The sequence below is a fragment of the Protobothrops mucrosquamatus genome, unplaced genomic scaffold (assembly GCF_001527695.2).
Source record: "Protobothrops mucrosquamatus isolate PMUCROS unplaced genomic scaffold, P.Mucros_1.0 scaffold12, whole genome shotgun sequence".
Lineage (NCBI taxonomy): Eukaryota > Metazoa > Chordata > Lepidosauria > Squamata > Viperidae > Protobothrops > Protobothrops mucrosquamatus.
This window is the reverse complement of record NW_015386399.1, coordinates 1,464,316-1,487,088: the sequence shown is the minus strand read 5'-3', so window position 1 is coordinate 1,487,088 and position 22,773 is coordinate 1,464,316. Positions and strand designations below refer to the sequence as shown.

Genomic DNA, 22,773 nt, shown 5'->3' with positions numbered 1-22,773 from the left:
CAACCAAAACTGGATGCAATATTCCAACTGTGATCTTAGCAAGGCATTATAAAGCAGTACTAGCACTTCCTTTGATCTTTAGTCTATCCCTCTATTAATGCAGCCTAAGACTGTGTTGGCTTTTTTGGTGGCTGCAGCACTGCTGGCTCTTATTTAGTGTTGGTTCACTTACAAAGATTCTAGATCCCTTAGTTACTGCTATTGAATCAGGTACCACTTATTCTGTACTTGGCACTTACTTTTTCTTTTCTGAGTGTAAAGTCTTATTTTTCTCACTATTGAATTTCATTTTTGGATAGGTCCCAGTGTTTATCAAGATTCTTTTCAATCTTGAGCCTATCTTCTAAAGTGTTGGCTATTCCTACCAGCTGGGTGTCATCTGCAAACTTGAATCCCCCTTTTATCCCATCTAAATCATTTATGAAGATGTTGAGTACTAGGCCTAAGACAGAACCTTGAGGTAACCCACTGCATACTTCCTTTCAAGTAGATGTAGTTTCATTAAGGACTACACATTGAATGTGGTTGATCAGCCAGTACAAATCCATCTGTTGGTGATGTTGTCTAACCCACATTTTTTTCTTACCAAGCAGTAGGTTGTGGTCTACTTTAACAAATGCCTAAGTAAATTATGTCCACATCATTTCACTGGTCCACTAATTTAGCTACTTTGCCAAAAATTGCAACAAGATTTGTCTGGCATGATCTATTTTTGACAAACCCATGTTGATTTTTGGTTATAACTTTGCTTGCCTTTAGGTGTTTACAAATTCATTGCTTATCTTTACCAGACTCTCCCCAGGCTGATAGGTCTATAGTTTCCTCAATCCTTTTTTGAAGATGGGAACCATGTCAGCTCTTCTCTCTAGTCCTCTGGTAGTTCCCAGTGTTCCAAGATCTTTGAAAGATTTCGTTCAGTGGTTCTGAGATCGCGTCTGCCAGCTCCTTCAGAACCCTGGCATGTAATCCATCTAGACCTGTTGATTTTAATTCGTCCAGAGTGGATATGTGTTCTCTTACCATTTTCTTGACTATTTTGACTTGTATTTTTAATATGATTTTTACAGTACTGTTTTTGATACATTGAATATGGATGTAGGAGATATGTATGTTACTATATAAATAAAATCTTTAATAAAATTTTGACAAAAACGTAAGCAGAAATACAAATACTGAACAAAATAGAAGAAATCAGCAAAACAAAAAAAAATGAAAGAAACCTCAACATGTATCAGGATATAGGTTTATTGAAAGGCAGTGAACTGACTTCATGTTTAGAACTCTAGGGTTTTTTTCAATGTGGTGCCATATTTATTTTTACAGTAATTCTCAGAAATGAGATGAATTGTTACGTTGATTTTTAAAATCAAAACTTATTATGGCGAATTTCAATAATCCATTCTATTAATCCAGCATATAAACGGAATCACTGAACTATATTAGAAACCAAATAATGACAATTAAGTCATACCTGACAAGATTCCTTATTGCTCGCCCAAACATAATAAAATCAAAGCCAAATGAATCCATAAACAGACATACAAAAAATAGGAGATGAGTGATATTGTTGATAAATGTGTTCCATAGAGTACATTACATTGCCTTTTGCCTCAAGAAGTATTGCTGGTACAATCAGTACAGACAGCAAAAATATAAGGGCAGTTGCCTCCGTTTTTTTTCTTGGCACACCAAAAAACTTGCATGAAATAATGTAGTTATTTGCATGCACTTGAATTTAAAACTTAATCACACATATAGCAACCCTATTTGGATGATCAAATTGTGATTTAACAATTTACTATATAATATATGATTTTATACACACACACACACACACACACACATACACTCCAAGTCCTCTTTTTTGCAGTTCCATGCATCAATTTATCTACATAAATCCATCAAGTAAACTATTAAAATAATTTTATTTGAAATGTATATTGGGATTAGGGATAATAGTTCCTAAACAAATCAAGACTAAGACACCAATAATTTATTAATTTGTAAAGCATCAGATATAGGGTTTAAAGGGATTAAGTCAGGATTTGATTACTCAGCCATATATTCTGAGTACTATAATTGTGATTACCAAGCCTGCAAATTAGTCTTAAAAATTAAATATTCAATGTACCACACATGTTTTTTATGTTCGTTTTCTTATTTTGCTAATACTGAGAAACAACTTATAAACATCTATGGGAGAAAACTATAAATTTCATGTAACTGCCTGCCTAGTTAAAATGGTTTTGTTTTTGTTTTGCACAAAACAAAACTCTGTCTCTATCCTTTAATGGATATTTTCCATACCAAAATAGCTTTCAAAATCTCTTAGCTTCCTGCAGTTTGGTAAAGAAAGCACAAGAATATGAAACTATTTTATTGGTAGCTTTTCAGCAGTATCTACATTAAAATAATATACAATATGCACTTTAAAATTGAAACAAAGTTTTCACCTGGTCCCCTTTGAACCAATTTGCCACAAATACTAAATGATTTTACAGACTATATGGCAGAAAAAAATGCATGCACATTTGTTGTATATAGAGCTAAAAACACTTGTAAATCTGAGTAAATTGCCATTAAAATCACTATTAACTACCAAATTTTATAAAACATTTGATCTAATATGCAGAAAGCAGTATCAAATGTTTTCTTATCATAAAACAGTGAATAGCACTTTTGCTTTCTTCTTTATGTAAAACATATTACTTTTAAGGTAACCATACGTATCTTAATAGGACTCAGTAGGAGTTTTCCACTTTTGTTAAAACAAATATCATACATATATTAAGAAAAGGGAGGGAAGGAAGGAGAGAATCCAAACAATTATTGTGCTTCATCCTCTGGGCAAGAATGCCAAGTTAATCGTTCTTCATAAAAAGCAATTACAATCTGAGGACATTTCACATTAGCTTCTTTAGCTAATACCAGGTCAGCTTCATCTGAGTCTTTCCTGTTTTAAGAAAGAATGTCCAATTAATATATTAAAAACTATTTCTAATGTCAATTGAAGATATCCTTGACTCACATAGCCCTGTTTGTGTCCTATTATTAGTTTTTACAATTTATTTATTTAACAAATTTGTATAGCTGTCCATCTCACAAAGTGACTGGGCAATATACAACAATCCTTCCCCTTTAGCCTTGACATCATTAGCATCATTTATGACATTTATAATTCACTATTATCCCTAAGCTTTGTGGTCTAGTTAATACTTCATTTTAACAAAGCATATGTATAAATTACATATAAATCATGTATTATAAGATAGAATTATACTATATGGAACAGTTTTTCATTTCTTTAGGTAGAACTCTCTCTAATCATGGCTAAACTGCCATGAAGTTAAAATCTCCACTTGTTTCTCTGGCTTGCTAATCTTAATCATAACTACTCACATCTATCTGCACATAGTTTATCCCTGTGCACTTCTATTTCAAATTATCTATGTGGTTGTTAAAAGTTGGAACCAACCAACCAGCCAATCAAAGCATGGATTAACATTCTTTTTCAGGCAAGCAGATTTAAATGTATATGAGTTTTCATGTTTCAAAAGAGATGCTTTGAAATGCACAACAGCTCCTATGAAACATGTCTTTGAATAATGAAAAACAGCCATGTCTTTTTATATCAACTCTATAATCCAAAAAAGATGTAGCTGCCTCAATTATTTCATTTTTATATATTTCAAAGCATCTCCTTTGATTATATCTCAGTTCTGATATTATTCATATTAAGTAACAGAATTACAGAAGTTTTAAGAATTCCTACTCTAATCATTCAAAATCTGTTTGTGATAAGGATGGCTGGTAGCTAACTATGACTAGATTCTAAATCAATAGGATTGAAATGGTAATTTATGAATACAGGTACCAAATTTTAAGGATCTAATGAGAATTAATCACTACAAAGTCAGTATAATGTGCTCCCAAAAACAAGCAGAAAGAAATTAGGCTGTTGTGTACATTCACGCACTTTTATGCCTTATAGAATAACAAAATAATTTTAATAACTGTGGTCAGATATATTAATATTACAAGTCAGATTGTTTACCTGTGATAAAGTTATAATAGGTTTTCTGACTTCTTAAATAGTATGGTATGATTTATCAACATTAAAAAAGAAAAAGTAACCTAACAAAATCCCTTAAACGTTATTAACTAGTTTGTAGTAGCAGAAAAAATAATATTTCTTAAGTTTAATAGAAATCATATTGTAATCTAAACATTCTAATCTATTGCTTACCATTTCATAAGAAACATAAGTTCTCCACTGCTATCTGTAGCTCCAATTATTCGTTCAGGATCAAGACCTCGTGCAAATCCCCTGGGTTTATCAACCTGTTGGAATAAATATTTAGAGAATTGTAAATCCTTCCATTATCTTCTGATTATGGGGAAAGAAAATCAGCATATGATCTCTCAATACATTCAGAACAGTATAAGTTAGAGCTGGCCTGTGGACCACATGTATTTCTCAAAGGTGACTTGCAATCTGCTGCAGCTCCTATGCCACGTTTTAAGCATCCTGTTGACCAGGATTTTTCTTATTGTCATCTTTTGGAGAAGAAGTTCAATATTACATTTCCCCTACCATTCTAGGACTGAGATATCCTTGTTTCAAATCCTTTCCTAAGAAATTTCACAGGAATGAAATGACAGTAAGTAACTGTAATAAAGTATCTTCAGAAGCAGAATTGCTGAAGAAACTGGGACCATGCAGAGGGATCTGGCATATGTGTATGTAAAAGAGGATTCAATTTGTAAAGTAGAAGCACATTATGCCTGTAATATATGTTAGGAATGATCCATGAAAATTGAGCCTTTAACAAGGAGCTAAGACATAACTGTTCTTGGTGTATATGGTCCTCCCTTGCCTTCTCTATTCATATCTGAATGTCTGTTTAATGTTTTCATTAACTTACAGAATCCCTCTTTTTCTTTGATTTGCTGTCCTCAGATTCACTATCTGAAAGGGATTTTCTTTTGGTACCTTCTGTTTTTTCTTTACCAGCTTTCTGAGAATTCAGAAAAGCTTCTATTAACTCTGGACAATCCAAATTTTCTTCAGGCTCCCATGTGTTATCAGCACTAAAAAAAAGAATTTGGTAAAAATACAAGAACAAAAAATAAAAACCTGTTATCAGGGCTAAACCTGAAGGTCCACAAGTCATAGTTACACATGAAATCCAAATTATCTGCTTAATTCCTAAAACAGTTCAGGTGTCAATTTGTTTTCAAAATCCATTTCTGTAGACTAGTTGCTAGAGTAGCTAAATCAAGTTGAAATTATACTGGATAATTTTTTCAGACAAAATGTATTAACTATATTATAGAATGTCACATGCAGTTCCCAGCCGGTGATTTTGCAGTCAACTATTATTGCTAAAACTTGACAATGGCAATCTTCCAGATTCTGACATCCTAATCCCCCAAAAAGTTTGGGGAAAAAATGTGAAAAAAAATAGATTTTACCTAGAAATCCAGGGAAAAAATAATATAACATAGCATTAACAACATGGTCTTCAATTCATTCAAAAATATAAATTGAGGTCACCCGGTTACCAAAATGTTGCTCAACCCTGCTACAAACTGAACAATGCAACGTTATGACATGTGGCTTGTAGAATACACTCAAAATAACAACCCGAGATAATTAGTAAGTGGAAAAATGAATCCTAGGATGTTTGTTTTCTTTTCTTGAAATGTTACAGTGCATTGTAACCCAATACTATAAAGCATTTACAATCAACAGAAGGAAAATTTAAAAAAAAATGTTAATTATTAAACACTCTCCCTGCTGATCTGAGTAAATTTAAGTGCCATAAATAAATGTTATACTTTGATAGCATGAACTCATTTTTTAATTTCCAAAATCGAATGGGTCATTACTGATAATTTGAGTATTAACATGTTTAACAAGCTGTCTGCCTTTTTCCCTACAGCTGAAGAGTATTCCTGGAAGAAATATTAAAATTTTAACAGTACAGAGAATAAATCCTTTGAATAAAATGATGCTGAGTGCTTGGCAAACACGTTTAGGATTGCACTGTATGTTGCTACTTCCACAGGAGACAGATTACTCATAGGCTATACAACTCAAGCACAATCCAGTAGAAAATGCAGCATTTACCACAACTCTATCAATATTAAGAAGGGAAGCCAGTTTTATATTGAAAAATACCCTGCCTATTTTCCATCCATATTGGAGCTGAATCCAGAAGTTCAGAGTATATGAACTTGACTTTTCCTGAAATTGGTGATAGCAATCTTTTCATATATCTTTGCAGAATTCTTCAATTTAACACTGATATTGAAAACATTTTAGAAAAAAAATTGTATGAAATTCCTTACTCAGTAAATCCCTTCCATTTTAAGAAGTACTCCACCTTGCCATTAACTACACGTCGATCCAGGACTTTTTCTACAACAAATTCTTCAGGTTCTGCTTCTTCAACTTTTTTACCCTTGCCATTCTGTTTTTTCCCAATTTTATGCTATAAAACAAAATCATTTGCACATACATTTAATACCCATGCTGCACCTTTATTTCAATTGAGGAGAAACTTTTATACTCTTTTCAGCAAGACCTAAATTTATTTTTAAAAAGAGCCTATAGTCTGTGCATTTCTTATCCCTCTCTTATTCCAACATCCTAAACATTTTATTCAGAATTACTGTTAGTCATTCCATTTTTATGGATTAGTATTAAAAAAAAAACTTGTCTAACAGAAGGCAAACCAAACAAATTTGGGGTAAATACTAGAAAGAGAAGAGAAACTCCCTGAGTTAGCATCCATAAGGAAACATAGATTGCAATGTTAATAGCAATCATCAATAGTCCAAAGCAGTTTAGAAGCTTTCAGTTGCTAGTATGAACATTTATAATTACATACATGTATCATTTCAACTCTTATTAGACATTGAAGATATACATTCAAGAGCAGTTCTTAACATAGTTGAAACTTCTTAACTAATACAAACATCTTTTGTATCAGCAATGCTAGCACTAATAAACTTATTTAATCAAACTCAAGAAGTTTAAAGGCTGAAAATGGCTTTAAATTCCATAGAAAAGCATTTAGCAGCCAATTATTATTAGATAGCAAATTATTACATCCACATCATCCTCAAAGCATTCCAACATCAATAAACACAATTGGGTAAGATGTTATTGTCTATAATTTGTCTATACATTGTTCAGTTTATTATTGTAATGTTAGAAGTAGTTGCAGTTCTATTAGAAATAAATGCAGAGCCTGGTTACAATTTTGGATGCAAACCATAATGGATAGTTCAAAATAGGTAATACAGTGACAATAGGGGGGGCCACACTAAGCCTCACAAATATATGAGAAATATCTGATTAAGAGAAACAATACCAAGGTCTCCCAATTTCAAGTTTCATGAACTTCAATATGGGGCCATACCTTTTCTTTAGAATTGTGTTCTTATGACATCTTTTGGAGATGAAGAGTATCAAAATGTTTTGAAATCAATATGATAGTTTCTTTAGATTCTGAGCAATTTAGGCTAATGCTAAATACTTTATTCACTAATACTACCAGAATTATGTATAAATGAGTGATCAACATTTCTAAAAAATATAAATGAAAAAAAGTGATTGCTGCTTTGATGGGATGACAATTTTGAAAAAATTGGAATTTATTCTTTATCCAAGTTACCTTGCTATTTTATAATAGAAATTTTATCTATCCTACATGGAATACAATTCTGTATCTCTGGATTGTGATATTGATATCCTAGGACTGTTTATTTTCAATTAAGCAAAGTTAGGGATTGCAATCTCAAAAAATATATTTTATAATACAGGTAATCCTCGATTTACAACCACAATTGAGCCCAGAATTTATGTTGCTAAGTGAGAAATTTGTTAAGTGAGTTTTGTCCCATTTTATGACTTTTCTTGCCACATTTGTTAAGTGAATCACCACAGTTGTTAAATTAGCAACACGGTTGTTAAGTGAATCTGGATTCCCTATTGACTTAGTTTGTCTGAAGGTTGCAAAAGATGTCATAACTCTGGGACACTGCAACTCTCCTAAATATGAATCAGTTGTCAACGATCTAAATATAAATCATGTGACCATGGGGATACTGCAACGATCATTAAGTGTGAAAAATGGTCATAAGTCGCTTTTTTCAGTGCCATTGTAACTTTGAATGGTCACTAAACAAACTGTTGTAAGTTGAGGACTAACTACATTAAGTATCACAGAAGTTTGAGGGGAGGTAAAAAGATTAAATGCAAAGGACCAGTGGTGCCTGATACTGGCTTGCAGCACCCAGAAAAATTAATCATTACAAGATAAACAGAAAGTCACAATTAATAAAAATCTTGATATCTTCTTTTTGCATAAATGGTAATACCTAATGACTGGGATATTATGTTGGGTATATTTACAGTCTGCATAAAAATGATCTAGCATTATATGCTAGATAGACTAAATAAGCAATGTCTTAAAATTGACAAACACTAAAGGTCAAACTACTAGTTCATTTCTACAATCTACTTAAAAGCTTGGGAATATACCACAAAAAAATTTCAAAAGTTAAAGTACAAATACACACACATGACATTTTACTATATTTTCCCAACACCTCTATATACAACTACATTTCCAGTCCAAAAACAGTTATTTCCAGTCATGTTTCAGAATTCATCTGTATGTATAAAATTATATTTAATTCTATATTCATTCAAATCTAGAACTAAGGAGAAACTTCCTGACAGTGAGAACAATTAACCAGTGGAACAACCTGCCTCCAGAAGCGGTGAATGCTCCAACACTGGAAGTTTTTAAGAAGAGACTGGACAGCCATTTGTCCGAAATGGTATAGGGTTTCCAGCCTGAGCAGGGGGTTGGACTAGATGACCTTCAAGGTCCCTCCAACCTTTTATTATTATTATTATTATTATTATTATTATATCAAATTAAACTAGTATGTCAAAGTGACATTCAGTATTTGCACTTTTGGCAAAGATTTAGAGGCAACATTAGTGCTGTCTTTTTTAGACTAAGATAGGTTTCTATTCTTCATACAAAAGCACAATCCTATTTTCACTTAGTTGATGTACTAGTGAATATACAAGATTACTAATAAAATCATCCCATCTTCTAGGCTACGTATAAAAATAGAAGATGTACATCATAGAGTTTGTGGGAAATACTTACTGCCACCAGAATCAATATATTTTTCTCTAATATAAACAACAGCATTTTTACGGATACTAGTTCTAAAGGTGTTCTAAAATTATTGGCCAAAGCATGGCTTTTTAAGAAAGTAGATGCAAAGTCAGCCTTAAAAAAATCTGTATTTCCTTCTTCTACATCTGAAACAACTTTTCTCTAGAAACAGATAGCAATATTATACTAAAGACACTAATAAGGATATACTATATTCTACTGATATGGATTCTGAAATGACTAAACTTGCTTTATCCTTTTAGTGCAAGCTCCCACCCAACAAACTAAACAATTCAATGAAGAATTAAGTTTCACTGTTTTAATGGGGATTTGCCCATGACAACTACAGCCCTATTCATATTTTTCTGGGATTAAAGCCCTTCAAATCAAAGGAAATTCATACTGGAACAAATTCTAAGAATCAGCTAATAGAGAAGTCCTTGCTAATCTTTAAACTTGGTTGTTTTCTTGCAGATGTTTCATTACCCAACATCATCAGTGATAGTTAAGGAGTGTGGCTTGCCCTGTCTATGTTTGTGAGGGGGTCTTTGGTTGGGCTCTTTACTGTTGGCTCATTTGGCAGTTCCTTGATTAGGGTATTGTTTACCTGATTGTTGCTTTGTTGTTAATCTTGAGTTAATCTATGTTCCTCTGGATGTTGATTACTGATGGGAAGGTATTTTAGCCTTTTTGGCTTGTTGATTGTCTCTTTTGCATAGTATACAGATACTGTTTATGTGTCTATTGATGGCTAATTTGTCAGCATGCCAGACTTCTAGAAATTCTTTAGTGTTTATGGCCGTAGCTTGTTCTAGAATGGTCAGTTTCCCAGTTGAACCTATGTTAAATCTGTTGTGAAATTAAGGAGTTTTAATCATGTCTTCTGACTGCTAGTTGATGTTCATGGATGCGTTCTGCTAGTTTTCTGCCTCTTTGTCTGTAGTAGCTGTTGCAGTCATTACAGTCTATGTTATAGCTGACTCTTATTTTTTCTTCTGAGGCTGCTGGGTCTTTTGATTTAGTTAGGATATTTTGAAGGGCTTGAGTTGGCTTGTGTGCTACGTTGATTCCATGGAGTTGTAGTAGTATGTTAGTGGTTTCTGAGATGTTCTTGATGTAGGGCACTGTTATTCCTTTTAAATTTCTGTTCATTGTGCTGTATTGGGTTGAATGTCAGGCACTTTTTGATAAAAATAGGTTATCAAAACTTAACTGTGACCATCCTAAACCAAGCCAAACTCAAAAACGCTAGGGAATTTCTAGAAGCCTGGTGCTGACAAATTAGCGATCAGTAGATACGTAGATATAAACAATATCTACATACTATGCAAAAGAGACTATCAACAAGCCGAAAAGGGGACCAAAAGACTGACATCTCCCCATCAGCAAGCAGCACCCAGAGGAACATACAGAGGAACATAAATTAACTCAAAGATTAATATCAGATCAACAATCAAACAAACAATACCCCAATCAAGGAACTGCCAAACAAGCCAACAGTAAACAGCCCAACAAACGGAACGTCTAAGACTACAGGAAACATGGACAGAGTAAGCCACTAGAATTTAAATTGAGAGCAAACCTCACCTCTTCACTAGTAGTGATGTTACCTAATTTAGCTAATGAAATGTCTGCAAAAAACAACCAAGTTCAAAGAGCACCAAAGACCCCTCATTTCAACCGTGAGCTACAAATATTCTCCTTTACCAGCTAATAGACCTTGCCCACTGATTCTCATCAGTGATGCTCACTCTTCTAATACATCATTTTCCCATGATCTAATTCTTAGGAGATAAAAAAGGAGATACAGTCCCAGGAACTGTGCTCAGGTTTGAAACTAAACTAAATAGCAAGAACCTGATTCTTTTCTTCTATCCCCAATCTCAGCAAAAAATTCTGATACACAAATTTATTTAAATCAAGATGTTTTACATTAACTTGGTTAGTTTTGCATCTGTTCCTTTAGTTTTATAGCCTGTATAATAACTTACACAAATCAGCATATAACAATGCTTGGCTGACCTTATTTAGTCTCAGAAACTAAGCAGAATCAGGCCTTAATACTTGGATGAGAAACCTCCTGGGCTGTAGGCTAGACTGGGAAGTCAAACAAATATCTATGGCAGCGGTTCTCAACCTATGGGTCGCGACCCCATTTGGGGTCGATCGACCATTTCACGGGGGTCGCCAAGCAAGGCTGTCCGCCATTTTTTCCCCTTTTTCGGCGGGTGCCTTACCTCCCTTGAGCTGGGCCAGCTGGTGGTCGGCCTGCTCCGTCTCTGCCGCTTGTCAGCTACGCCTCGGCCGGCGCAGGGAGCGGAACCACACATGCATGGCGCTTCCGGGCAGGGAAAGTCCTCGACTTACGACCGGTTGGGTAGTCCTCGACTTACGACCGGTTTAGTCCTCGACTTACGACCGGTTTAGACCTCGACTTACGACCGGTTTAGTCCTCGACTTACGACCGGTTGGGGGTTGTGGCATTAAAAAGGTTGCGAACCACTGATCTATGGTAAGAGTACAGCAGGGGAAACCACTTCTGTTTTCTTGCCAAGAAAACTGCATGGACATTGCACAAAGTCATCAACAGGAGATTTTACCTATGATTTACACAATTGTTGCTTTTCAATATAAGAGAAACAAATTAAGTATATAATCACATTACTGAAAGTCTATTCCTTAATAAACTTGGATTATATGCTTTCTCATGCAGATGTGAACTAATATAGCAAGTTTGTTTTGAGCCAGAATATGCATATTTTTGAGATGCCTTATTTTTAATTCGAGTATTTTAACAGAATAATGCTGGGTAGGAGAGATGTGGATGTATCTTTTTGCATAGAGATGCCAATAATAAATCTGAAGAAACATGATGGTAAAATCCTTACATATTTTAGATAGTCAAGAACTTACCAATGTAGATTTATTGGTGGCCATTTTTACTGAAGACTTGCTGAGCTTTTACTAGAAAAATGCATGATAAAAGGAATGTTGCATTATATGAAGGAAAGCATCTCAATACAAATACGGTTCTTTTCTATTCAGATTACTTACATAGATACACACATGCACACACATCATTAACAAAGGCTGTAGTTCTGTTTCCATTATTTAGGCATTATTTGGAGTTTGCTAAAACATACCCTTGTATATCATACATGCTAATCTAATACTGAACACAAGTTTATAGGAAAACCTTATTTTCAAAACCTTAAGACAATGTGCTGTGATAAAATATATTTTCAAGAGTAAGATGCAATATTGTAGAACACTTAATTTCAACGTATGTATAGTAAATAATCATTGAAAAGGATTTCAGAATTATAGTTGCATAAGGTATAGAAACAACTGTGCATCATAAATATGGTAATTATAATACAGCTTGAACTTAAGTTATAAGCATTGGACGTCTGCAGCTTGATTGTCCTCGAACTTCTCTACAATTTAAAATTCGGAATGATTTCTTTGCAAACCTATAAAGAACATAAGTCATGAGATTCAGTAAAGAAAAAAAAAAACAAGACACAAAGCCTGGCATCTCATAGATACTATTTCACAGCCGTTTTAGGTCACTGGGATTTTGCACCGTGTTTCCATTTAGAATAAATGGAGGCGTGATTAAGAAACGCCTGCCGTAAAGAAAGACTGTAAAGGGCGCCCTAAGCACGAGGTACGCCAGCGAAGGCGGGTGGGTAGGAAATGATCCCGGATGAGAATCCCGTAAGCAAACGAAGAATGCTGGGTCAAGGAGAGGTAGAAATCACCAAACCACCTCGGTCCTTCAGGACGACTGCCTGGCATTATACCCCACATCGATAAGCTGCGAAAGACATTTCATGTCTTGCCCCGCAAGCTCAACAGCATCCATTTGAAATGCTAAAGCCTCAGCGGTTAGTCCTTTTTAAAAATTGAGTCCACGCCTCCAAGTCCTGGACCTTGCCCACACGCAGGAAACGGGGGAGAGAAAAGGTCTGCCGATCACTAGTGATAATGCCTCATTGGGCTCAGAGGTGATTGCACCTCAGCGGTAAAAATATGCCAGTTGCCAATCTCGGAGGTCGATCGTTCGCCACCGCTCCGTCCCGCTAGAAGGAAAGAGCCGAGCAGGGGGAAGGTCCGCCAAGAAGTCGAAAGGCCGTACTGGGAAACCCCGCGCCTCTTTTCAAGCTTGTCAATCCGCCCGGGAGAGGGAGCCGCGAGAGAGAAAATGGAGGAGAGCAAAATGAGGCCACGCCTGACAGCATTTCTCAGGAGTTACGTAAAATGTAAGCTCAGCATGACACACACACACACACACACACACACACAGAGAGAGAGAGAGAGAGAGAGAGACATACACAAACAAAGAGATTCCCCACCAGTTCTCTCCTACGTTACTATTTATCACCGAATCAGGAAAGATCTGAAGGAACGAGAGGGAAAAGGAGAGAGCGAGATCGAGATACGGACTTCAATGGTGCCCAACGATTCCGCTCCCCTGTAGTCTCCTGGCTCCCGGCGCGCTCTGAAGCAGCAGCAGCGACATGAGGGGGCGGGGAAAGAGGTGGGAGGGCGACGGAGGCAGCCCCGCCCGGAGCTGCTGCTAGTGCTGCGGCAACCTGGTCAGAAGGCGGGACGGCCAGACTCGAATAGCGCAGCTGCGCGCAGCAAACGCCACCCTCTTTCGTTCCCGCCCTTCATTGCGTCGCCAGCCGAGTCGTTGGCCGCTCCGCGCACTCTTCTTGCCGCCGCCGTCGCGTACGCCGCGCCCTACCGAGGAGATCGTCGGACAGAGGCGAGCCCGGAGGGTCGATTTGGCAACTGCACCGCCCACAGGACAAAAACATTTGCTTATTCCCTTATTTCCTTTTTTTAATTGCCGTCCGAAATGCCTCGCGGAGATCGGGAGAGCGATTGGGTGAGTGAGGTAACGGATGGCGTGGTTTAATAATGGCCGACTTTTTCTCTCTCTCCAAACATTCATTGTGTCCTTAACGGGTTCTTTCGCGGACAGTGGGCGGGCAAGTCTTCCAAAGCCAGGAGGAAGAGAAAATGGCGGGCGAGGGGCGAAGGGGGGGGGACTCTGAATTCGATTCCCAACGCTTTTAAAAGCGGCGCGGAAGATTGTGGAGGGAGGGAGGCGAAGCCATGAGCATTTTAATGGCGGCCTGTTGCATGTTCACTTAACGTTTCCCTCAGGCACTTATCTGGCCAACAGATCCAGTAAAATGCAAAATAGGAAAACAGTGGAGAGGCGGCTTTTTCGTAGTATATTTAGATGTCAAAAAATACTCATTTACCATAATCGAGGTAGCAAATAAGATGGTAGGTTAAAGGGAAAAATGGAGTCTTCATTATATCCATAACATTTTGGCGCGATTATTGTTCGCCGATCTTCTTAGGCAATTTACGGGGGAAAAATTGGCGATGGGCTTTTGTTGCTTTTGGGGGTTTTCCGGAAATTATAGAAAAGGGTCCGGATGTGATTTTTCGGCCGATTGCATCCGTACACTAAGAAAACTCTTGATAACGAGACATTACTGCAGTTTTAATAGTATATTTAATACATACACCTATTTTATTGTATATAAATATACACAAATAATACACTGAAGTAATTTATATCCGCTTAATTACATCATTGTTTCCAATTCATAGTATCAATCTGACGAATAATTATAAGTATTTACTCAAAATTCTATACACGACAATGTTTCACGTGGTTATTATACCCCCTAAAATAGGACAGGGTTCTGTGAATATTCAAATACGCAAGAGTTAAGGCCGCCATTAGTGATAGAGTCGTATTCTGAAACTGCATTACGCGAAATGTGTAGCTGATACAATGTGAAAATAAAAAGTTCGTAGGGTTGTTGCGGAAACGGTTATTTGGATGGCGCGTTGGTGCCTGTTGGGGTACCTAAATGCGGCACAATACGCCATTAGCGTAGGATATAGAGATGACGCATAACTTGTTCGTTGGAACACTTGGTGGCGCAATTGGCGGGACTTGGTGTCTTACAAGGAAAGACGTTAATGGAGAGGAAGGTTCTGGAAGGGCCGGCGGCCGTTGGTAAAAAGGGGAGGGGACAATTGTGGCGAATTCGTCTCCTTAAATCCGGTAGAGAGCTGGAAGTCAGTAATGTTTCGCTCTACACACGAGGATGGGAGAAAAACGGACTTACAGGTCCTAAATGAACAAGTCTAGAGCGAAAGCGCAACTTTGATGCCTCTTTAATACAGTACTACAAAGGGAGGGGAGAACGCATGCGCAGAAGGGAATAATGTACTCGTCCTCCTGGGAACGAGTCTCCTCCCTCCGTCGGTGTTCGTCGGCGCCATTTTCTCTTATAGTCCGCTGAGGAGCTCGGGTTGTCGGAACCGTCACATGGCGGAGCCATCTTCGGTTGGGAGGCGGAGACTCGGCTGGTCTCAATCTTAACCGCTTCAGAGGTGAACCTGAATCTTAACCGCTTCAGAGGTGAACCTGATTAAACCTACTTTTTCAAATGATTTCTTGTTTCAGAATCACACTCTTAACGCGTGTAGCGGGATAAATCGGTATCTGTAAATATACCATCATATATTTTAACGTCTACTTATGCAGAGGATTGCATACACTTTACGCAGCCATGTTTTAGTCTAAAAAGTTATGCAAACCAACTGCTATAGTTACTTATGATTCAATTAGAAATTAGATTTGTAATGGCTATATTATGCTTTATGTATTACAAATTTTTTTTGAAAATCAGATTTTCATAACGGGGTTACAAATGGACTAATTTAAGGATAACCGATTGAAGAATATTGTATTGGGGATTTAGTCCATAGTGATAAAAATTCAGAAATTTGGTAGTACTTTTCTTGAGGGTTTTTAAAAAATATTTGTTAGAAACGTTGCCTGCAACAACCCTTAAATAAAATAAAATTGTCTTGTATTTGATTACTTAGAATTCATTTTCTCAAGTAGAGAAAATGATCAGTTCTCCCCATGATTTTCTGATTACATATCTAAGCAGATGCCACTTAAATTTTATCCTTTGAAAACGTAATATTAATATTCCAAACTTCAGGGAGTTTTTTTTTTAAATTTAACTGCTGGATACATTGTTATTTTAAAATTCCCTTTAGTCAGAAGGGCCTACTCACAAATTTCTATTGAAATATCCATCACAATAAATATTTGAAGAGTTAACCAACTTTCTCCACCAAACCTTTACACACCTCAAGACATTTGAATGAATTTATTTGAATGAATAAATAAAATTACAATTTAAATAAAGGAGAAAATTTTCTTTTCGATTTAGTTACATTTTTTGGAAGTAATGGCACCTTGCAATTCATTTTTATTTCAATTAAGTGATACCAGCTACTTTATTCTACAAATTATCTCCTTCAATTCTATATTGTAAAAAACCAGTTCTTTGAGGCTGTCAACTTTTGCATTAAAAATATAGCAAAAGTGTATAGCAAAACTAACATTAATACTAAAAATATTGTGATTTCTATGGATTGCCAACCAAAACAGATCAATTCAATTTACTTTTCAACATAGATTCAATCTACTTTACAATTTAGATTATTATTTCAGGTTATTAACTTTACAGAACACCCAAGATGATGTAGACTATCCTATGTTTTTTAGTTACATTGCTCAACATTTTTTTTAAAAAGTCCAATTTTGTGAAAGGTGTAAAACTTCAGATTTTTTTTTAATCAGAGGGAAAAGGAGCAGTTCCGCAAACTATTCATTGGCGGCCTAAGCTTTGAAACAACAGAAGAAAGTTTGAGAAACTACTACGAGCAATGGGGAAAATTAACAGATTGTGTGGTAAGTTTTGTTTGTATGGTTATTTTTTTTTGAGTATTTGATTTAGGTTGTCTAATCCTGTGGTTGTAGAATAACAATTTGTGTACTTATGCCAAGTTTTGAGAATAAAGAGGATGGTAAGCCAAATACAGAAATTCAGGGCTCATGAAATATATTTTATTTATTGGATTTTCTTTATAAGTAACTCAAGGAATCAAACATACCTAATATTCCTCCTTTCTATTTACCCCACAACATAGCCCTGTGAGGTAGGATTGGTTAGAGAGTGAGTGAGTGGTCCAGGGTTATCCTAGTTGATTTTCCTGCCCAAGGCAGGGCTAGAAGCCAAACTGGCTCTCATGTATAAATGCTTTGTTACCTTTAAGAATATTATGTGACATTTTGAGCTATAAAAAGACAATTTCTCTTGAAAATGATGCTTATACCCAATATTCATGTAGGCTCTTACAACAGTAATTTTAATATAAATACCCAAGTAACTATTGAAGAAGTAATTTGAGGTAATAGACTTCTAGTGATTTGCAAGTGTACACAATTTATCTATTGTAAACAATCAGAAATGTAGAATATAATATCTGAGTTTTGCTGAGTTTTTCATTTAAAATAGTTTTATTTAAAACATTGAGGGTGAATCAATTTTCATTTTTAAAAATTGTGGAATTGTGGTTTTATCAATGATAAATAGTATAAATGTTAGAAATGACTGTCAATAATACTTCAATAAGTCAAGAAGATTGTTTTAAATTTGTCATCTTGTAGGTAATGAGAGATCCTGCAAGCAAACGCTCACGGGGATTTGGTTTTGTAACATTTTCATCTATGGCTGAAGTCGATGCAGCAATGGCTGCCAGGCCTCATTCAATTGATGGAAGAGTAGTTGAACCAAAAAGGGCTGTAGCGAGAGAGGTACGTTTTGAGTTGTGGGGTAGCATTACAAAATGCTTTTCTACTGTGCTCTTTTATAAAGGCAGTGGTTTTTAAAGCATAATAAATAGGGCAGATTTTAAGCCCTTCAGATGTTGCTAGATTCCAAGCTGTAGATAATATACTTCATAGGAGAACAGTAGTCGATGAACTGCATATCATCACATCCATTAGATAAGAAAATGGAAATTAAGTTAAAGAATACAATGTTCAGTAAAATAATAAAAATAGAGTTGTAATGGTGACAAAGGTGCTAATTCATTATATTAGGAAGACATTTAGTGGTATTTTAGAGCAGTGAGGGCAATTCATGACCAGAATTATTTTGCATTTTTTTCAAACAATGTGAACTGTCACTGTCCCGACTTTGAAACAAGGCTGCTTTGAAATTGAAATTTTTTTAATGTGGTTGGAATGCAAAATGTTTTTCAGATCTTTACCAATGAAATCCCTGATTTGCAAAGTCCATGGAATAAATCACTTTCAAATTTCTCACCTTTATCCAATAATCAGAACCCCTTAATTTATAACACTATTAATTGTCCCCAGGGGGAAAGATGATGTCTGCCCTTAACTTAGCATTTTTCAGTTTTTAAAAAGTTTCAGTATACTGTTTTTTAAGGAATCTGGGAAGCCTGGAGCTCATGTTACTGTAAAAAAATTATTTGTTGGTGGAATTAAAGAAGACACTGAAGAACATCACCTCAGAGACTACTTTTCTGAATATGGAAAAATCGACACAATTGAAATAATTACAGACAGACAATCTGGCAAAAAGAGAGGCTTTGGATTTGTAACTTTTGATGACCACGATCCTGTGGATAAAATTGTGTGTAAGTATCCAGAAATATTTTAAAGTATGTGAGATTGCAGTTAAATTTGTATGTGTGTGTGTTTTCCCAAAAGTAAGACCTAGCCCGAAAATAAGCCCTAGTTTTGGGGCAAGGCGCATGCCTAAAAATCAAACTAGGGCAGGGGTGGAGCTGCCCCATGTACCCCGCACCTCTTTACTGTTGCAGCCAGGCCTCCCATGAATCGACACTTGCCTTGCTGGCCCACTTCTGAGGCTGAAAGAAATGCCTTTACAGCTGAGAATTGAGTTCCGGCCTGCATTTCACTGTCGGAGGCTTTCCAAAAAGGCCTCTGCAGCCGAGAACCAAGCTATAGATTCAATCCGTAGCTCAATTCTTGGCTGCAGAGGCATTTCTGGAAGAAGTGGGCTTGCTTGGGGCTATTGTTGCTGGGGCGGCGAGGTGAGACCATGGAAAAGACACCCCCTGAAAATAAAACCTGATGCTGGTGCCTTTTTTGGAGGCAAAAAAAAAGTCCGGATATTATTTTTGGGGAAATGTGTGTGTGTGTGTGTGTGTGTGTGTTAATATTGAAGCCAGTTATGTTTGTATTACTGTTAGTAGTTATTTTTAGTTAGTCTGAAAACAAATTTGTTACCTTGCAAAGATAGATAACAATCAGAGGTAAGTAATAGAAGAAACACTTAACATGAATTGGTTAGCATTTAAGAGCAGTGTTTCGATAAAGTGGCTATATTTTACTATTTGGAGAATTGATGGGGCTTAACCATGTTACTAACTTAACTAAATTGATTCATTTAACAACTGGCAAGAAAAATCAAAATGGGTCAAAGCTCATTGATAGCAATCTTGCTTAGCAACAAAAATTTTGAGCTCAATTGCTATTGAAAATCGAGGACTATTGATACATTTGCCAAGCATTCAAATTTTTGGTTATGTGACCATGGAGCTAGTGCAATAGTATAAGTGAAAACAGATCATAAGTCATTATTCATTGCTGTTGTAACTTTGATCTTTAGGCAAATTGTTTCAAACAGGACTATCTGTATTTTGAAAAATAGTGGAATAGCAGCCAAAGATTGCATAATTGCGGAAGCTATCCAAATTGATATATAAAGCTCTGAAACTTCGGAAGAAATATTGGCTGCGTGTTAGAGTATACTAACAAATTTATCATTACTGCAGCAAAAATGCCTACTACCTTATTTATGAAAACCACTGAAGTTTTGACTGAATAATTGTAAAATTAACATATAGTGGGTAGATTAACATATAGGGGTAGAATGATAGACCCACCATTCTTGAAATGAGATTTCTCATCCTTCCTGCAATTATTTCAAACAGCTCTTCACCCTTGATGTTGTAACCGGTGATACAATTGAATTGCATCTTCTGATTACAGTTCATTTCCATTTTGCTAATAAGCTTGTTTACTATGTAAAGTTAAGTTGAAGTTTTTATTGTGTTCCTAAAATTTTATATTTTAACAGTGCAGAAATACCACACAATCAATGGACATAATGCAGAAGTAAGAAAGGCTTTATCACGGCAAGAAATGCAAGAAGTTCAGAGTTCAAGGAGTGGAAGGGGAGGTATGTTTGAATTGCATTATATTTAAGTTAGTTATTTTTTAAAATAATAATAGTGGTAATTTGTTAAAATATATTTTCAGGTAATTTTGGCTTTGGAGATTCACGTGGAGGCGGTGGAAACTTTGGTCCAGGACCAGGAAGCAACTTCAGAGGTGGATCTGGTAAGTCAGAAAACCACTCACTGCCTAATATCTTCCATTGCATATTTGAACATTGTTTTATAAGGATTTGACTCATAATGAAACTAACTTAGAAATAGTTTCTTCCACAGATGGCTATGGAGGTGGTCGTGGATTTGGTGATGGATACAATGGATATGGAGGGGGACCAGGAGGTTAGTCTAATTAATATTTTTATTTTGAGATACTGAAATGATTTTTAAAAATTAATAATGAAATAGCAATATCATTTACATTATTAATACAAATTATGTAGTAGATGTTTTGTTTACATCTAAAAAATTAACTAAAATGTTCCAAGTATTGGGATCTATAACCAGTTTTATGTCTGTTTTTCTATTTAAATGTTGAATATTCACAATAGTGTTAGTCATTCTTTGTCTGCCCAGTTCTATACATGTGTAAATACTGATTGAGGGCTAGTTTGGCTTAGTTGAGGCACCATGCTAGAAACCAGAAGGCTGTACATTCTAGTCCTAATCTAGGCATAAAGCCAGCCAAATGGGCCAATCATTCATAGTCAGCCCTAGGAAGGAAGCAAACTGCAGATAACTTTGACTGTTGCAAAGAAAATGGCATGGACTGGTCCAGGTACTAGAAGTCAAGGCTCATTTGAAGATACCCAAATTAATGTAAAGTACATTATAAGTATTATATCATTATAATAATATAATGTATTGTTTTATATTACAAGTATTCAAGCAATAGTTAATTGCTCAACCAAGGCATAGATACTAACATAAATTTATTACAATTAATACATGAAAAAATGGTGACAATGCCTTGATTTTAAAATGGAAATCAACAGAATGAGGGTGTACGAGGTGATGCAATATCACCAATATCACCTTTTCTCGGCTTTCCTTGAAGTATTTTGCAAACTAGACTGGGCAAAAGATGGAATAAAAATCAATGGCATCTATTTAAGTCATTTAAGATTTGCAGATGATATTCTCTAAATGCAGAAGAGTTACAAAGACACATACAAGAGCTGCAGAAAGCAGGAAAACCATTTGGCTTAAAATTAAACCTGAAAAAGCCAGGTTATGTTTAATAAATTCACCAAAGAAAGAAAAATTATATCTGGAGAAAAACTAGATGTAGTAGACCACTATATATACCTTGGTCAATGGATCTCAATAGAAGATGATACAATAAAGGAAATTGGTGTGTTAAATATGGTTGGCAGGCATTCGGTGAGCTAAGCATAATTTTCAAGAACAATCTTCCCCCTATGCCTGAAAAGAAGTTTTCAATCGGTGTGTGCTACCTGTTCTAATATATGTCGGAGAAACATGGACAGTAACCTCACAGTCAACACAAAAGCTTCGAGTGACACAAAGAGCCATGGAAAGATACATGCTCAGCATTACAAGACAAGATAGAAAGACCTGCACATGGATTAGAGCTGGGCTTTTCACCTTCTTACTAATTGTATCACTTTTAGGATATGGCAATATTCGAGTACAACCAGTTGCCTAGCAAGGTGTCAAAAACTTGATGACCAAAAAGTAATAAAGTACAGGTAGTCCTCGACTTACAAGTTCACTTAGTGACTTTTCAAAGTTACAATGGCACTGAAAAAAGTGACTTATGACCATTTTTCACACTTATGACTGTTGCAGCATCCCCAGGGTCATGTGATGTACATTTATATGCTTGGCAACTGATTTATATTTATGATGGTCACAGTGTCCCAGGGTTATGTGATTCCCTTTCGGCAAGCAAAGTCAATGGGGAAACTAGATTCACTTAACAACCATGTTACTAATTTAACAACTGTAGTGATTCACTTAGCATATGTGGCAAGAAAAGTTGTAATGGGGCAAAACTCATTTTCTCACCCCTCCTTTTTATATCCTCTCTTCCCCTCCTTTTTTTATACCTTCCCTCCTTTTATATCGCGTGTTGAACTTGATTTCATTGAGGGCAGCATCAGCATTTTGGTTAATGGGGGGGGAGTGGGGCTGTGTGGCCAGCTCTACGTTGCTCTACATTGCCTGTGGGGGAGATCCTGCCTCCCTCTCTTATTCCCAACTCTTTCCTTCTCTCACAAAAAGCCTTTTCTCTGTTTCTCACACACACATCTCTCCAAAATCCTTTCCATTCTCACGCACACATTCCCCCAGTATTCTCCCCATTTTCGCACACGTTCCTCCAAAAGCCTTTCTTCTTCTTCTTCTTCTTCTTCTCTCTCTCTCTCTCTCTCTCTCTCTCTCTCTCTCTCTCTCTCTCTCTCTCTCTCTC

General features: G+C 36.0%; 2 protein-coding genes across 7 annotated transcripts in view; one reads left to right on the top strand and one right to left on the bottom strand.

The window, feature by feature from the left end:
- Window positions 1-1,224: 1,224 nt before the first annotated feature.
- On the bottom strand, window positions 1,225-13,727 carry CBX3 (chromobox 3). Of its 3 annotated transcripts, none has more exons than XM_015810589.1 (6): window positions 13,547-13,727; window positions 12,123-12,173; window positions 6,355-6,497; window positions 4,926-5,091; window positions 4,247-4,341; window positions 1,225-2,953 (listed from the first exon to the last, which is right to left on the bottom strand). In XM_015810589.1, exons 2-6 carry the CDS (start codon window positions 12,144-12,146, stop codon window positions 2,827-2,829), a joined length of 555 nt encoding a protein of 184 aa, XP_015666075.1. In that variant the 5' UTR covers window positions 12,147-12,173; window positions 13,547-13,727; the 3' UTR covers window positions 1,225-2,826. The 3 variants fall into 3 exon arrangements, with proteins under 3 accessions (XP_015666075.1, XP_015666074.1, XP_015666076.1); XM_015810588.1 differs by having other exon boundaries at window positions 13,568-13,727; XM_015810590.1 differs by having other exon boundaries at window positions 13,659-13,727.
- Window positions 13,728-13,870: 143 nt separating this feature from the next.
- Window positions 13,871-22,773, top strand: part of HNRNPA2B1 (heterogeneous nuclear ribonucleoprotein A2/B1) — a 14,523-nt gene continuing 5,620 nt past the window's right edge. Inside the window, exons 1-7 of one of the 4 annotated variants that reach the window (XM_015810585.2) lie at window positions 13,871-14,106; window positions 16,909-17,019; window positions 17,779-17,925; window positions 18,566-18,776; window positions 20,246-20,347; window positions 20,428-20,508; window positions 20,607-20,681. In XM_015810585.2, the coding sequence (XP_015666071.1) occupies window positions 14,077-14,106; window positions 16,909-17,019; window positions 17,779-17,925; window positions 18,566-18,776; window positions 20,246-20,347; window positions 20,428-20,508; window positions 20,607-20,681 (757 nt within the window). In that variant the 5' untranslated portion in view covers window positions 13,871-14,076. Of the gene's footprint in view, window positions 14,116-16,908; window positions 17,020-17,778; window positions 17,926-18,565; window positions 18,777-20,245; window positions 20,348-20,427; window positions 20,509-20,606; window positions 20,682-22,773 lie in introns of all 4 variants that reach the window. The other 3 variants (XM_015810587.2, XM_015810586.1, XM_015810584.1) reach the window with 3 other exon arrangements.

Excerpts from the sequence above, each read along its gene's own strand:
- CBX3 (XM_015810589.1), bottom strand. The coding sequence starts at position 12,146 with ATGGCCACCAATAAATCTACATTG. Across the intron at positions 4,342-4,925 it reads CAAAGAAAAAGAGGGATTCT|GTTGATAAACCCAGGGGATT; the intron begins GTAAGTTAATGA and ends TTATTCCAACAG. Across the intron at positions 2,954-4,246 it reads CTTATGTTTCTTATGAAATG|GAAAGACTCAGATGAAGCTG; the intron begins GTAAGCAATAGA and ends TTCTTAAAACAG.